A 14,168-nucleotide genomic window follows, 5' to 3' on the forward strand; every position below is an offset into this window, starting at 1 on the left:
ATACGTATTGCAGCTATGTATTTGTAGTATTCACCCTTACGAGCATTTTCAAATTTCGTTCCAGGTTTTTATCTGCTGAATTATTTGCTATCTTAATTTTCTTTGCTAAATATAATGAAAGCTTGAGACCTCGCTCGTCTTGTCCATGCTGATGGTTTTGTTACGCTGCCGTATGCATCATACGGATCCTCGTTGTCTGTAATTCAGAAACTTCGGACTCAGGTGCTTTACCAGTTCTCAATATATTTGAGTGAAGCTGCCACTCAGAATTTAGATTTGACATTACGCGAACATGCTGAGCGTCTTCCGGGCTTCTACGTGCGCGAAGGTGGTCGAATTGATATGCAGTTAAGCAGTTTGGCTATTGAAACCAATTTTTTGATGAAATATTCGACTCAATCGTCGTCTTTAGTAGACATGATATTACTTAAGGACATGGCTATTTGCTGGCAGCCTGTACTTAAGGAACTTTTTTCACCACATAACTTTCATCTTGAGTACATTGGCTGTGTTGTATCCCAACCTGGAGATGAGGCACAAAATTGGCATTTGGATGGAATTCATCGCAACAAAACTATTCAAGAATCAGGTATGGTCGTTGTAAATTCTATGATATGATAAATGGTAATTGATTTGGGTATATGTGTAATTTTAGTGGATCGTCTGAATGTGTTTGTGCCACTTGTAGCACTAAATGATGAAATTGGAGGCACTGAAATGAAATTAAGGTCGCATATTCACGAAAATGGAGCTCGTGGTACAGCATTTGAAGACTATCAAGATCTTCCTAGTGTTATTGCACATATCCAAGCAGGAACTCCCATCATCATGGATTATCGTGTATGGCATCGTGGATTGGCTAATACAAGCAAAGACACTCTTCGTCCTTTGCTTTACTTTAAACATGCCAAAATAGAGACAAATTCCGACTTAAATATTGCAAAGAAACGAAAACGAATTACGCCAGTGAAAGTGTAAGACAAAAACGGCTGCAACTTATCAGTTGCTTCTTCGAAAACAGGACATTTTGATAATTTCAGGCGTTCATAATGCGATTGTTGGAAGTAATTTCGATTTGCACTGATAGATTTGGCTTGTTAATGTTTGTCTTGGCAGCTTCAGCGACCACGGCGAGTACGACCCATACTCATTGAGAATAGTACTCATCTGACGTGGGTCTACCTTGAATTGTGCGATCTCGTGCGATTCTTACACTTACAAACGTCAGCCAACATCTCACCAAAATATTATGAAATATGACGAAATTCACTTGCAGATTATTTTACGCAATATCTCTACTATCTTTGCGCTCATTGAGTTCGTTGCGTACTTCCGAAAGCGGTTATCAAGCTGTTGGATCTCCTCTACGACGCTTCACAGTTGATAAATGCTTCGGCCAAACTTTCGCAATGAAATCATTGTACGTAGTAATCTTCTTCGAGTGTCGCATGTCTTTAAACAGCGCGAGTTTGAGCTTTTCGGCGTTCCTTTTTGCCTTAACGCTTTCTTTTTGATGGAGTCCCCATACAATCAGCAGAACTTCTTTACCTTGAAACAGTTCACTCAAGTGTCGAAGCACAATCTGGTCCGGCGTCAAATTTTCATCTCCAAATGGTTTCATTATGACGCACCAAAACATGTAATTGTCACTACTAAGCAGCTCAATCGCATCCTCTGGGGTTAGTGTCGGGCTCAAGAGAAAAGGTTCCAATCCAAAATCTTTGAAGACCCCTGAAGCAGTGATTACCGAGTTTTTTTTTTGTAGTCATTCACTACTTCCAGTAAATCATCACCTAACAGTGTGATCTTAGGCTGGACGGATTCTGTAGAGATTTCAGTGGCATGAGCCGCATTGTCTAATACGGACATCATCCTGTCTTCATCCTCGTTCTCCTTGCCAGTCCCATGATTATCGGTCTTTGTTCGAAGGTTTTCGGGTTCTAAAGGTGCAGACTCAAGCAATATCGCGGTAGTGTTTCTTGTGGCAAAGACGATGTCTACATTGAAAAGCAGCAGGGAAGCAAGCACAAAGAGTGCGTCGTTAAGCTTCATTGCTTAAGATGACAGAGTATATGAATCGAGGAGTGCCAATTATTTCTTCCTGTTCTTGATTGGACCAAATAATTAACGATAGTTAAGCGACCATTCTTTTTGTCGAAATAGGTCTTTTTTAACAGTTGAGACAAAAGAATTGATTTCAAGATAATAAATAGATTTTTTTGTTTGCTCTAAGCATAGAACATCGCCATCGTAATGATATAGTATAATACGATTTAATCTCGAAGAATTAATCTTGGTCAGCTCTAATAACGTCTTTAGAATGCCCAATAGAGGTGTCAGCAATAGGAAGAATCGTGGTGATCTTAGCTTACAAAAACCAGGGTGAAGGCGTAGCGGATGACACTAATTCTAGTATATTTGTATCAATTAGTATTGTATAATTGTATGAAGCTCATAAAATTTGTATCTATTCATAGTAACTGGGCTGTTGAGTTGTGAATATAACTACGATATGGCAAATTATACATACTCAGTAGACGTAGAAATGTAACCGCTTAAAATAGCAGAGCTTTGTCACCTAAAAGGCTTTAATCCACTCGTTCACGATTCAAGTCTCTGCGCGTTTGTCTAAACAACTTTTTCAAGTTGCCAATTTTTATGTTTAAAGTGCACCGCAACCTCAATGCACTTGGAAGCATTCGCAATCAATCTATGTACAACATGAGATTCAGAGTAGGATAGCTGTATATAGTAGGCTTATATATTGTTTGTCTTATGGGATCAAAACTGGAGGCCAAAGGACCAGATTCGATAGTCTCTCTTCAAGAAGAGCTCACCAGTTTTGTTAAAGCATAAATGATACATTTCAGAAGCGTTTTAACTCTCGCGCTCACTGGCATCCACCGTGAGGCCTTTGATGTCGAACGTTCAGTGATCTGAGAGTAGGGCTGAAGAAGATCTCTCCCTCGGGATGGGGAAAGTTAATATGGTTATGGGTCTGGCAGTGCAATAGTGCGATTCTTGCTTTCTCCAAGCTAGCTGACGCGCATGACAATAGGCTCGTACGTTTAATACCTCTGAGGAAGAGACATATATAATATGGAAAATTTTGAGGCGACAGATGTCTCAGGCGTATAAGGTGCATTCAGATATTTTGTCAGACCGTCGAAGAAGACAGGGTTTTAGCGGACTATTTTCAAAAGTCACGAACAATTATCGCTGCAATGGCGACTTGTCCTTTCTCGAACGCAACTGCCTCCCCCAAAGGTCTCTGAGTGGGTGCAGCTCGTATTGAGACCTTCTGCGTTCACCCTTACTCTGTTGAGGAAGCGATGAGTGTAACGATGAAAACGATAAACAGCTTCGGTACCGCAGGGTCAGATGGGGTACTCTTTGTGATCGAGCCTGAGGCGATGGATCTATGCCATAATAAGCTCTTGGCTGATGGGCGGTACTCGCAGAAGTTTCAAGTGTGATGGTATAAACTATTATCATTTGTGTGCCTCATTTGTTCTCGGCATAATTTTACTAGGGGTTGGGCTCCCGCAAAAAATGAACGACAAATTCGTCGCCGGAAAAGTAAAAGTCCCAGTTGGCGCAAAGCGGCCCATCAACTAAAAAGTTTGTTTCCACGTGGTGTAGATAGATAAGTCCAAAGAAACCTATTGTCTCAAGAGAAGATGCTGATAGCACCATCAACATTGCGGGCATGTAAAACCGTTGGGAAATTCTGTTAGGACCCAGAGAGGTGAGATCATAACTAAAAGTTGCTAGCTCCTGATATCAGTGTCTCGGATCCTGAGAAGCCGTAGAAAGGACTGATAGATTCAAAAGTGCCGTGTCACTATGTACGACGCACGACTTCAGAAATGATATACAGGTTGTGGTGGCCTTGTAGATGCCAAATGTAGACGCAACGAGGTGTCAGGGTGTCTTGGTGATCTAAAGTAAAGCTTAAGACTTTCTAGCATGGAATGTTGTCTAGCCCTAAACGTAGATTAAAGATATGATCTCAATCTAAATAAGGCGTGATGAAAATCTCACGGGCTAAGGGTTAACAGAAAGTCAACAACTTAGCTGTCCACCCAATTATTTTCTGATAAATCATGGGCTAGTCATAAAAGTTCTCGTGCCAAGAATACAAAGATCTTTTGGTACGGTTTCGTAGCTGCGATAGATTTTGTGCCAAACACAGTAATGTCCTATATCGGAAGCAATTATATTCAAAGGTTTGGGGTAGATCTCAGGCAGCAGAAGTGGTAGTAAGCCGCAGTCACAGGATGAGATAAAGAAAAAAGCAATTGTATATCGCGGTCTCCATAAAAATTATGTGTTGACATGAGAAAGGATAAATTTATGTCGTGATTCCCACAGTGTGTCTGTGGCGAAAGTGTAAGGTACAACTGTGTGCTGTTGCCTCCAGTTCCAGGGCCAGCAAAGAGCGGAAGCGACAGGTTGTCGCAAACTCCCGTGCCTGATACGTGGGTTGGATAGGAAAGTGCAGGTCGTGAGTAGAATGGCCAGGTCCTGAATCTGAGCAAAATGGTTTATACCTGTCATGATACGGCGGTAATGGTGAGTCAGCAATATTGTCTGATGACCACCTCGCGGAGCGATAAATCTTCAAGTATGAACATCATTTACTCCTAAATGTAGCGACCAGGTGGTCCTGTGGATCGAATCTACTTCCGGCAGGAGGTCTTACAGAGCTGGATAATAATACCTAGAAAATATTTGCGAAGAATTGCAAGACAGTGAACTCGCCAACTTGGGTACGACTCGTTTCGGATAAGAAGCTCAGCTTATCATCCGTAATGGGCGAACCAGTCATCGATTACATTTGAAGTACGCTGAGTGCGGAGAGTGGTACAGCTATCCTTCAGAGTCATACATACACCCTTTGACACGACGAATGGTTCAAAAATATGTCATTTTCAGATTGGGAAGTGCATCATGGAATCGACATGGTTTCAGGAAACAGGTATTGCGTCCAACAGGTTGACCCTTAATAAGAGAACCGTGCGGTCTCATTAACGATTTCTTCCGTGCGAAGCACTAGAGAATTTGCGTCAGGAAGTTTATCTCCCCACTGTCGCTGAGATTCTGTGTCAAATTGTGCCTGCACAGTATTCTTGTCATCTTATCAGCAGATACAAATCTTAGGGCGGAAGAGACCTTTAACATGAAAATCACGATTCATCTTCTCTCCTCTTCTCTTCTCTTCTCTTCTCTTCTCTTCTCTTCTCTTCTCTTCTCTTCTCTTCTCTTCTGACAACACCCCAAACTAGGAGCGCACCGTCGTGCAGAGGGAGTGGCTATGACGAAAGCTGGCAATGTAGATATCGAGTCGTGTGTGATAACTTTCATTAAAAGTCATTAATTATTGCAACTGATTGAGACACATGCGCATGCGACCCCTTACAATTACTGCTATGTTGTTCGTAGAGGAATTCGTAAAATGTCATGCCGCGCAAGATCAGACAATTGGTGATTAGCACGCTTTGCATTCAGGTGATCGCCTGATTTAGCAGTTTTTTTAGCCAAAGAGCCAAATGCAAGCAAGAACAACTGTGCCGGGTTGCCAAATAACAAAAAAATACAATAAACTTCAAGTTGAATATCTAAATGAAGGCACAGCAAGATGAAGGCCAGATATTGCCTGCCAAATATATTTGAATGGATAAGAGACAAATATTCTATTCCAATCAACATTGCATTTCACTAAGTAAGGAAACGGGGTATTCTCTTGCTTAATTTATAAAAACCCGCTTCAGTGGACAAGTCATGCTAAGATCCCACCGCAATTGTTCCTGGAAAACGAATTTATACTTTCTTGATACAATGGCATGTGATACTCGAAGCGGGATTGCTGATACTATTTTAGACAGAATAGAAAGCGCCAGAACCCGCCTTGATATGTTGCAAACAAAAGCTACGAGCTCTTTCCAATGACTTAGTCTCAGGTGTTCTAGGTTACATAAGATTTTAAAAGCACTTCCGCACTCCGATATACTGATCCACCTGCTGGATGATACCAAACCGAAAATACAAAGTCACTAACGTCTTGGCATTTCGAGATTCTGCTGTGCGTTTGGGTTATTTAAAAAACAAAGTGGAGTATGTATTGTGCATGACAGAGGCTTTATACTAGTTACCTTGAAATCTCGTCTAAGATTGGCAGCTACCCTTCTTGAGTCTCGGATTGCAGGGATGGATAGATTTGGCAAGAAGCTTCGACTGAGAAACTAGCCAGACATAAAAAACTGGCCCACTTTCACAAGCACTAAAGTCTAACGATACTACAGACAAGTGAATGCGGGATCGACAAGTCTGATTTGAGATAAACTCACTAATTTTACCTTTGTTTCGGGAATCACTTGTCGGAACCATCAGGAGTTAGATGTATAAAATTCGAGTGATTGTGACTCGCTGTCAAAGTTCCTCGAGATTCGAATCATCCATAACTGGACTGGGATCAATTATGCACTTACCGCCCCCGCATGTCTCGTCATTGATAAGTTCTCAGGCTGAGCTTTGGCACATTCAGCAAAATGTGATACTCCTGTATGAGCAGATAACAATGCTGTACGAAGGATTGTGGAAAGCTAAAAGGTCATTCCAGCTTGTCGCAAACCTCGCTCTCTGTGTTTTTGAATTATTTTTTTCCCATTAAGAAGCATTTGGCTCTCTCACAAATCGATCAAGGCATATTGATCTAGTCGAAGCTCATATTAACTACCATTTATATCCTTGCGATGATCTGCAGCGAGCGTGACGCCAGCAGTAGGTTGTTGAGATAGTTTGGAATTCGTAAGCGCTCACACTCAAGCTGTTAAGTCCATAATAGTGGCTTCATTACACAGCACAATATGCAGCGCCCTCTCACCACGAAGCTTCTCAAAGACAAGCGGCATATGTAAGCACACAAGTCGCTAAGATGACGATCGTATAGTTGTTACGTTTTTTGTAATACAAAAATCTTTCAACTTCAATTTCAGATCAAAATTCTCAATTATTAATCTTCTTCCATTGTGCAACGTTACTACGACATTATCAGTACAAAACCGACGTGTCATTCAACAATCATTCCCCCCGCTTTTAAATCACTACAAGGTTCAATTCTTTCCACATGAATTGCGTCAAGGGCGAGATTCATAATGTTCTTTCCATGATGCGCGTGAATGCTCGTTGGGCTTCTGTGGATCGTTTTACAAAAGAGATTCCTGCATCGACACAATCACCGATGATGCGAGCTTTCAAGCAACTGCACTATGAATTACAATCAGTGATTGATCTATCAGATGTTGACACCGTCTCGTATCTTTTACCGTTTGTAATGGTCATTGAGTCTGAACGCACGAGTGGATTTATCACAGGCGCTGCTATCTCTGCTATCAACAAGTTTTTACTTTATGGACTTATAACTAGTGAATCTCTTCGAGCAGATGTAGCTATTAATCGCATTGCTGTGTGTGTATCTCGCTGTAGATTTGAAGAAACTTATCGAGCAGATGACGAAGCGGTTTTAATGAAGTTGTTGGAGCTTGTGGAGTATTGTATTCGATGTGATGCTGGACATTTGATCTCAGACGAGAATTTATGGAAAATGCTACAATTGTGCTACAGTATTCGATGTCAACCAAGGTCTTCTATGCATTTAAGCAGATCAGCAGATAACACGCTGTCGCACTTGGTGTTGACTGTTTTTGATCGCATTAATGAGTTGGAACCGAAGAGGAAATCGAGTCAGCCACAACTACCAGTATTGTTGCAGGATGAGTCGAATGATCAACAGAAAGAGGATAATGAAGCGAGTAACAAAGAGCAAGAGGTGTTGACATTGCCGGTGTATGACGAAAGTCTTGATATTGAAGAGCAGGAAACTTTAGCACCTGTCGAGTCGACGCCTGACACAGCGAAGATAGTGGATAAACCGTACGGAATACCGTTATTAGAACGGATTTTGCACTTTATTTCGGGGCTTATATCACCAACAGAGAACGAAGAAATGACGTGTGTTTTGGGATTAAGATTGATAAACGTTGTGTTGGAAACTGCTGGCACTGGGCTTGGCAACCACTTGTGCTTGGTGTCGGTTCTGCAGGGAGACTTGTCCAAGTTTCTGCTGCAAAATTCGGAGACAGAGGAATTAGGTATTTTGTCGCTTACGCTTCGTGTTGTGTTTAATTTGTTCAACTCGATAAAAGATCACTTGAAAGTCCAGTTGGAAGTTTTCTTTACTAGCGTCCACATGCGGATTATCGATTCTCCATCTTGCTCAAATGAACAAAAGGAGCTGGCATTGGAATCATTACTTGAGTTTTGTCGTGAACCTGCACTAATGCTGGATCTTTACATTAATTACGATTGTGACGTTCATTGCACCAACTTGTTTGAGGTTTTGTGCAAGTCACTTGCTAAGAATTGTCAGTCCATGTCCAGTCCGGACGGTAGCCTGAACGCTCTTACGTTACTGTGTCTTGAGGGATTGCTTACAGTGATTGAATCGATTGCTCGACGCTGTCCATTAAATGCTTCTGGATCCAGACCTACGGTTAGCACCACAGGCGTTTTGAACTTGAAAGGATCAGACCTTGCACGATTTACAGCCGGCGCTTCTCCTGGTAACGAGAATTCATCGAGTGAATTTCTTAAGGACGATATCTCGCCGCTGTCTTCAGTCCGAGATCTAATGCAACTCGTCATGTCCGGAAGTGAAAGTGATTCGGATTCAGAGCAGAGTGAACTAGAAAATCCGGCAGATCAATTGGCATGGCTACACACTGCACGTGAACGTACAGCTGAAGTGTTACAGCAGCGCAAAAGCATTAAAAAACGCTACGCATTGGCTGCAGACAAATTTAATCACGATCAGAAGAACTGGATGGCATTCTCGCAACAAATTGGACTATTGCCCGAAAAGTTAACTCCTGAATCCGTTGCTTCATTTTTATTACACACTCCCGGATTGAATAAAACACTTATTGGCGATTATATCGGGGACGGACCAGTTGAAAAATATCCTTTTAATGCGGCAGTACGAGAAGCGTATGTAGCTATGTTTGACTTTCATTCGGTACCGTCACTAGACGAGGCGTTGCGAATGTTTTTGGCCAGATTTCGTTTACCAGGAGAAGCTCAGAAGATTGATCGAATGATGGAGGCGTTTTCCAAGCACTTTTACCTACAAGCAGGAACATCCGGGCCCTTGGCAGACGCTGATGCGGCGTACGTTCTAGCATTTAGTACCATCATGTTAAACACGGATTTGCATTCGGACCACATTGCCAAGAAAATGACCCTCGAAGAATTTATTCGCAATAACCGCGGAATAAATGCCGGTGAGGATCTTCCTACGGGATATCTGACGGATCTGTATTACAATATACTTGAAAAGGAGATTCAAATGCAACACGATGTGTCCGACTTCATGGAATCTCCCTCATCAACTGTGGATCGGTACTCAATGCAATGGGATGGTGTTTTAAAGCGCTCGGAGAATGTGGTTGGGGCGAGTTTCACCTCCAATACGAGCATTCTCAAGCTACGTGCTGGATTATATGAGAAAGACATGTTTAATTTGATTTCAGAGAGTACAATTAAGAGTATTCTTCTGGCATTTGAGAAAACGTGCGATTTGACCAACATGGAACGTTCACTGGAAGGGCTAAGCAACTGTGCGAAGATCATGCTTTACTACGATATGACTGACGAGTTCAATAAGATTATGGGTGCTTTAGCGTCGTATTTTTTCACGTTTGCACACGGTATTTTGAGTGGTGAAAAAGTATACATACCGCCACGATTGAGCAGTAACGTAACATCCTCACTTTTACCATCACCGTCGAATTCTGGAGCAACTGAGACAATTGGAAAGCGTATTGTCCGTCGAAAAGATGATGGATCAGAAGTCGAAGTGCTGGCTGCACCTTCACTGCAGTTGGACGGGTCAGTTGACGAGGATTCAGTGCAGGGAGCGAAGGCACGTCGAGCTCTACTTGCACTCAAGATGCTATTTCAATTTGTACAGAACAAAAGCGAGTATTTTGTCAAAGGTTGGGCTAGTGTCGTAGAATGTCTGCTCATGTTCAATGAATTGGATGCTGTTCCTACCTCGTTGGTCGAAATTGACGACTTTGTTGACTCTCGCGGTGTCCCGCTACCCCCAATGCAAGGTCACCATTCGACTGTTGTATCTAGTCAGCCAAAGTTGTCACCCAGTCGCGGACAGAGTGCTACCGGCCTCGCCGGAAAGACCCGTGAACGCTCTCGACGCCAGGCAGAGCGTCAAGCTGCGATTCGTAGTCGCATGAAGAGCATGACACAAGCGAGTCAAGGAACAGCTTACGGAAGTCATGGTGTCAGTAGCGGCTCCTTTTGGGATTCATTGTCCAACTATCTTTGGGCGGAAGAGGAGAAAATCAATGCCAGCTTTTCTTTAGTCAATCAAATGCTTCGTGAAGAGGTAATGAATCTAGGCGGTGGGATTCTCGAGAAGGAAAACTGGCTGCGTTTGACTCGTAAACTACATGAAAAGTCGCTTACGAGCTTGTTGGAAACGTTAATATCGTGTCGTGACCCATTTAAATGCATCATGCAGCCGTCTGATTCAGGTGTCGATGCGATGATGCAAGAGAATGCAATCTTAGTACTAGAGCTGAGCGTTGACATCATTTTGGTTAATTCGCACCGCATCTTGCAGCTCAATTTGTGGGATTCGTTTCATTTGTACGCCAAGCGTATCCTGTCGACGCCATTGAGCGAACTTCACATGCAAGGATTGGTTGAACGCGTTGTAGTGCATATTTTACGTGTGAGTATTCGACTCTTCCACGATGAGAAGGTGCGTCCGAAGCTAATGGCGACGCTTGAGCTGCTGTTGACAATGGACAAGGATATGTACAAGGCACTGAGTGATCGACTAGCGTCTGGGTTGGCGATGCTGCTCAAGGCGAATTTGGTCTACATGCAAGATTTTCATGATTGGGAAGTACTTTTGGGCATTTTACAAAATGTTGTTGAGTATATTAACAGCAGAGCAGCTTGCTGGGATAGTGTAATTCTGCTCGCGGAGAAAAGCCATCTAAACGACGACAATTTTAAGCCGTGGATGTCACTGTGCTGCAGCTTTATTCGACACCAAACGTCGTACGCAGCTGACGCACTCAAACTCTTGCAAGGACTGGCTAATAGTGTCAATACTTACAAGATGAATGGCCCTTCGTGGCTGCAAGTGATGCAAGTGATGCTGAAGTATCTGAGCGATGATCGACCACCAGTAGCTAAGACTGCTTGGGATTGTTTACGCAATTCACTACTGCTTCCTGGAGTTCCGATTGCCAGAGATACTTGGAAACAGTGCTTCAATGATATAATCTTTGCCTTTGATGATCAAGTGAACGATGTCACTTTGAAAACGGCACGTGATGCACCATTATATAGTGTCACACTTTTGTCCAAGACATTCCTTCACAATTTGAATGTGTTGATGGAGTTGCCAGACTTCCCTGAGCTGTGGCTCAAGGTGTTACGTCGTCTAGCAAATAAACTTGTACCATCAAGCTTGCCAGCTTCCATGACTTCGCAGCAGACGAGTGTCGTCTTCGAAACAACGCTGCAATCACTTTATAATCTTTTGCTCGTGCTGAAAGCTGAAGATGTTCTTGAACGGGTGAGTACTGATGGCTGCAACGAGACGTTGTTTGATGAGACGTGTGCAGTTATCGACGCTGTATGTCCACACTTGAAAACACAGTTAGGTTTATCGTCCGAACTTGTTGCCGACACTGCCAGTGTTGGACAGCCTTCTGATGTATTAGGTCAAGAAGAAACGACAAGTCCAGTCACACCCGTTGAGGATGAAGCTGAAACAGATCAGATAAGTGAAAACAAATTGATGTCGGATGAAAAGGAGGAAGATGAAAAGGAGAACGATCTTAAAGCTACAGCACAAGACAAAGCTGAAAGCATTGTTGATGATGAGATATTGAGCCAGAGCAAATTACGTGCTGCAGCTACTGACGAACCGACGAGTCATCATGAAGCCGTGTCAGATGAGTCTGTTTTGAAGAATGTTTTGAAAAGTTATATCCATTCTTCAATGTCTACAACATCGCAAGAGATGGTAATTATTGGAGATGGCACATTTGGCATTAAAGTGGACGAAGTTTTAGTGGATGAGATTATTGAAGCTGTCTAATGTCGTAGTTTATGTGACATACACGATGCCCTTTAAATTTAATGTTAAATACACCATTTTGTAGCTTGGATTTCCTCGATTCATTTCTTGATACGCGTCCACTACCGTCGACTTTTGTGCATAGCCCAAAAAGCACCATGACCAACGTCATCGATAAACGTGAAAGTAACGTTCCTACCGGATCTGATGCCGAGCCTGTTTACTCTTCATTAGAGAATGTGTCGACCTCGCAAAGAAAACCTAAAAAGTCTACAATTAAGGTCAAGTCAGCAGTTGCTACAGTTCTTGCAACAGAACAGCTAAGTGAAGTGGAGCGTTTGGGGAACTTAAGTATCGATCATCCGTACCTAAGCGTGCTTTACAAACGTATTCGTTCGCATCGCAAGAAACTTGAGAAAATTAAGAGTCTAGAGCTAGCACAACAGCATGAGGGTAAGGTACCGAATGCTCAGCAGCTAGATCTCATGAGCAACAAGGCGACATTTGAAAAGCTTGTTGCAGAATTAGAGATGCTTCGCGAGCAGTTTATTGGAGTCTTTAGTGAAGAATTAAAAAAAGAGAAGCTACAGGAAGCTGAAACTGTTACGGTTTGTGAACAGCCGAGGGAAGGATACCAGGAGCCTGTAGACACGGAAGTGGTAGCTCTAGAAAGTGAACACAATATTGAAGAGATTCAGGAAAACAGAGAACTCAGCAAGAAAGAGAAGGAATTTGCCGATGTAATTGAGCTGTTGAAGGCGCTGCACGTGGTTAATCTACATCAGGCCCTGGGAAAAGAAGTGCCAATGGTACTTGATTTTTTCTCGAAAATGCTGCTTGGTATTACACGTCCACCAGCCGAGTTGTCATACGATGAGAATTTAATGGAATCTCTTGAAGAAGCGAAAAAATATTTGACGAACAACGACAAGATATTTGCGTGTGAAACAACGTATAGTGAATTAAAAGTGTTTGTGAATGAGCTGGCGTCCGATTTGTCCAACAAAGGAAAAGCAGAAGAGAAAAATGACGTTTTAAAAATGGCTGCCAAGAATGTCGTGGAGGAAAACGAAAAGAGTGAGGTCGAAGAACCAATAAACATTCCTGTTGTGCCTGCCGAGATCAATACAATGCCCCAAATTAGCTTCTTTACCGAGTCACAACTTGAGGCGGAGCACGACAATTTAAAGGAAACAAATGTTGTCAATGGATCGTTGGATGCGGCTGTTGAGGTCAAGTCTATTGAAGAGACTTGTACGAATAGCGAAATTCAGAATGAGGAGAAGGGTGAAGTGCAAGATGAATCTTCATCATCTATTCCTACTCCACCGCTTTCATTTGCTGCGGTTGCTGCTGGTGTGACAACTAAACGTACCACTTCACCGTCTGCTTCGTCAGATTCGTCTCATAGTGACAAGAAAGCCAGAGGTAATAGTCCACAAAAGAGTCAACGCCGTCGTAATCAGGGTCGCTGGAGAGAGAAGAGTAGTAACAGTAGTGGCAATAAGACGAATGGGTCTTCTACTGACGCAGTCAAACAACGACTTACTCGAGTAACCCGCTCAAGTGATGACAACAAAAACGCTTCAGGAGGTAAACGTAACAACAGATCAAAAGAGGATAGACGCCCTCGTTTTGACCGTGAAATGCAAAAGCAAGGTGATACAACGCAGCAAGCTACCGCCACCTTGATTGCCCCACACGCATAAAATTTAGGGTTTCAACGAGGTATGTCAATGGATATGGTCGATTATGTGCAGGTGTTGAGAATAATTGATGCAAATATGACGCTATTGTTGATTTTGGTCTATACCTCATACATTAATTAAAGGATAGAATGAAAATATATACTATTCTCCAAATTATTCTTCTTGAGAAAATTACGTTCTTCAATAGAGATATTGTGTCGTTTCACCATGATCAATGTAGTCTTCGTGGCTGTCACTCTCGGGCTTATGCTGCTTAAGCTAACGATATGGCTTGCAATTCT

General features: G+C 42.5%; 4 protein-coding genes across 4 annotated transcripts; 3 read left to right on the forward strand and 1 right to left on the reverse strand.

The window, feature by feature from the left end:
• Nucleotides 1-381: 381 nt before the first annotated feature.
• PHALS_07065 (Phytanoyl-CoA dioxygenase) lies at nt 382-978 on the forward strand (the record flags this gene model as incomplete). The annotated part of the gene is made up of 2 exons (XM_024720467.1): nt 382-589; nt 656-978. 2 exons carry the CDS (start codon nt 382-384, stop codon nt 976-978), a joined length of 531 nt encoding a protein of 176 aa, XP_024585663.1.
• Nucleotides 979-1,345: 367 nt separating this feature from the next.
• PHALS_07066 (RxLR-like protein) lies at nt 1,346-2,052 on the reverse strand (the record flags this gene model as incomplete). Its single annotated transcript, XM_024720469.1, has 2 exons — nt 1,346-1,731; nt 1,794-2,052. 2 exons carry the CDS (start codon nt 2,050-2,052, stop codon nt 1,346-1,348), a joined length of 645 nt encoding a protein of 214 aa, XP_024585664.1.
• A 5,119-nt stretch (nt 2,053-7,171) lies between these two features.
• Nucleotides 7,172-12,199, forward strand: PHALS_07067 (protein kinase; the record flags this gene model as incomplete). The annotated part of the gene is made up of 1 exon (XM_024720470.1): nt 7,172-12,199. One exon carries the CDS (start codon nt 7,172-7,174, stop codon nt 12,197-12,199), a length of 5,028 nt encoding a protein of 1,675 aa, XP_024585665.1.
• Nucleotides 12,200-12,336: 137 nt separating this feature from the next.
• Nucleotides 12,337-13,887, forward strand: PHALS_07068 (uncharacterized protein; the record flags this gene model as incomplete). Its single annotated transcript, XM_024720471.1, has 1 exon — nt 12,337-13,887. One exon carries the CDS (start codon nt 12,337-12,339, stop codon nt 13,885-13,887), a length of 1,551 nt encoding a protein of 516 aa, XP_024585666.1.
• Between the last annotated feature and the right edge of the window lie 281 nt (nt 13,888-14,168).

The sequence above is a fragment of the Plasmopara halstedii genome (assembly GCF_900000015.1).
Source record: "Plasmopara halstedii genome assembly, contig: Scaffold_3060, whole genome shotgun sequence".
Lineage (NCBI taxonomy): Eukaryota > Oomycota > Peronosporomycetes > Peronosporales > Peronosporaceae > Plasmopara > Plasmopara halstedii.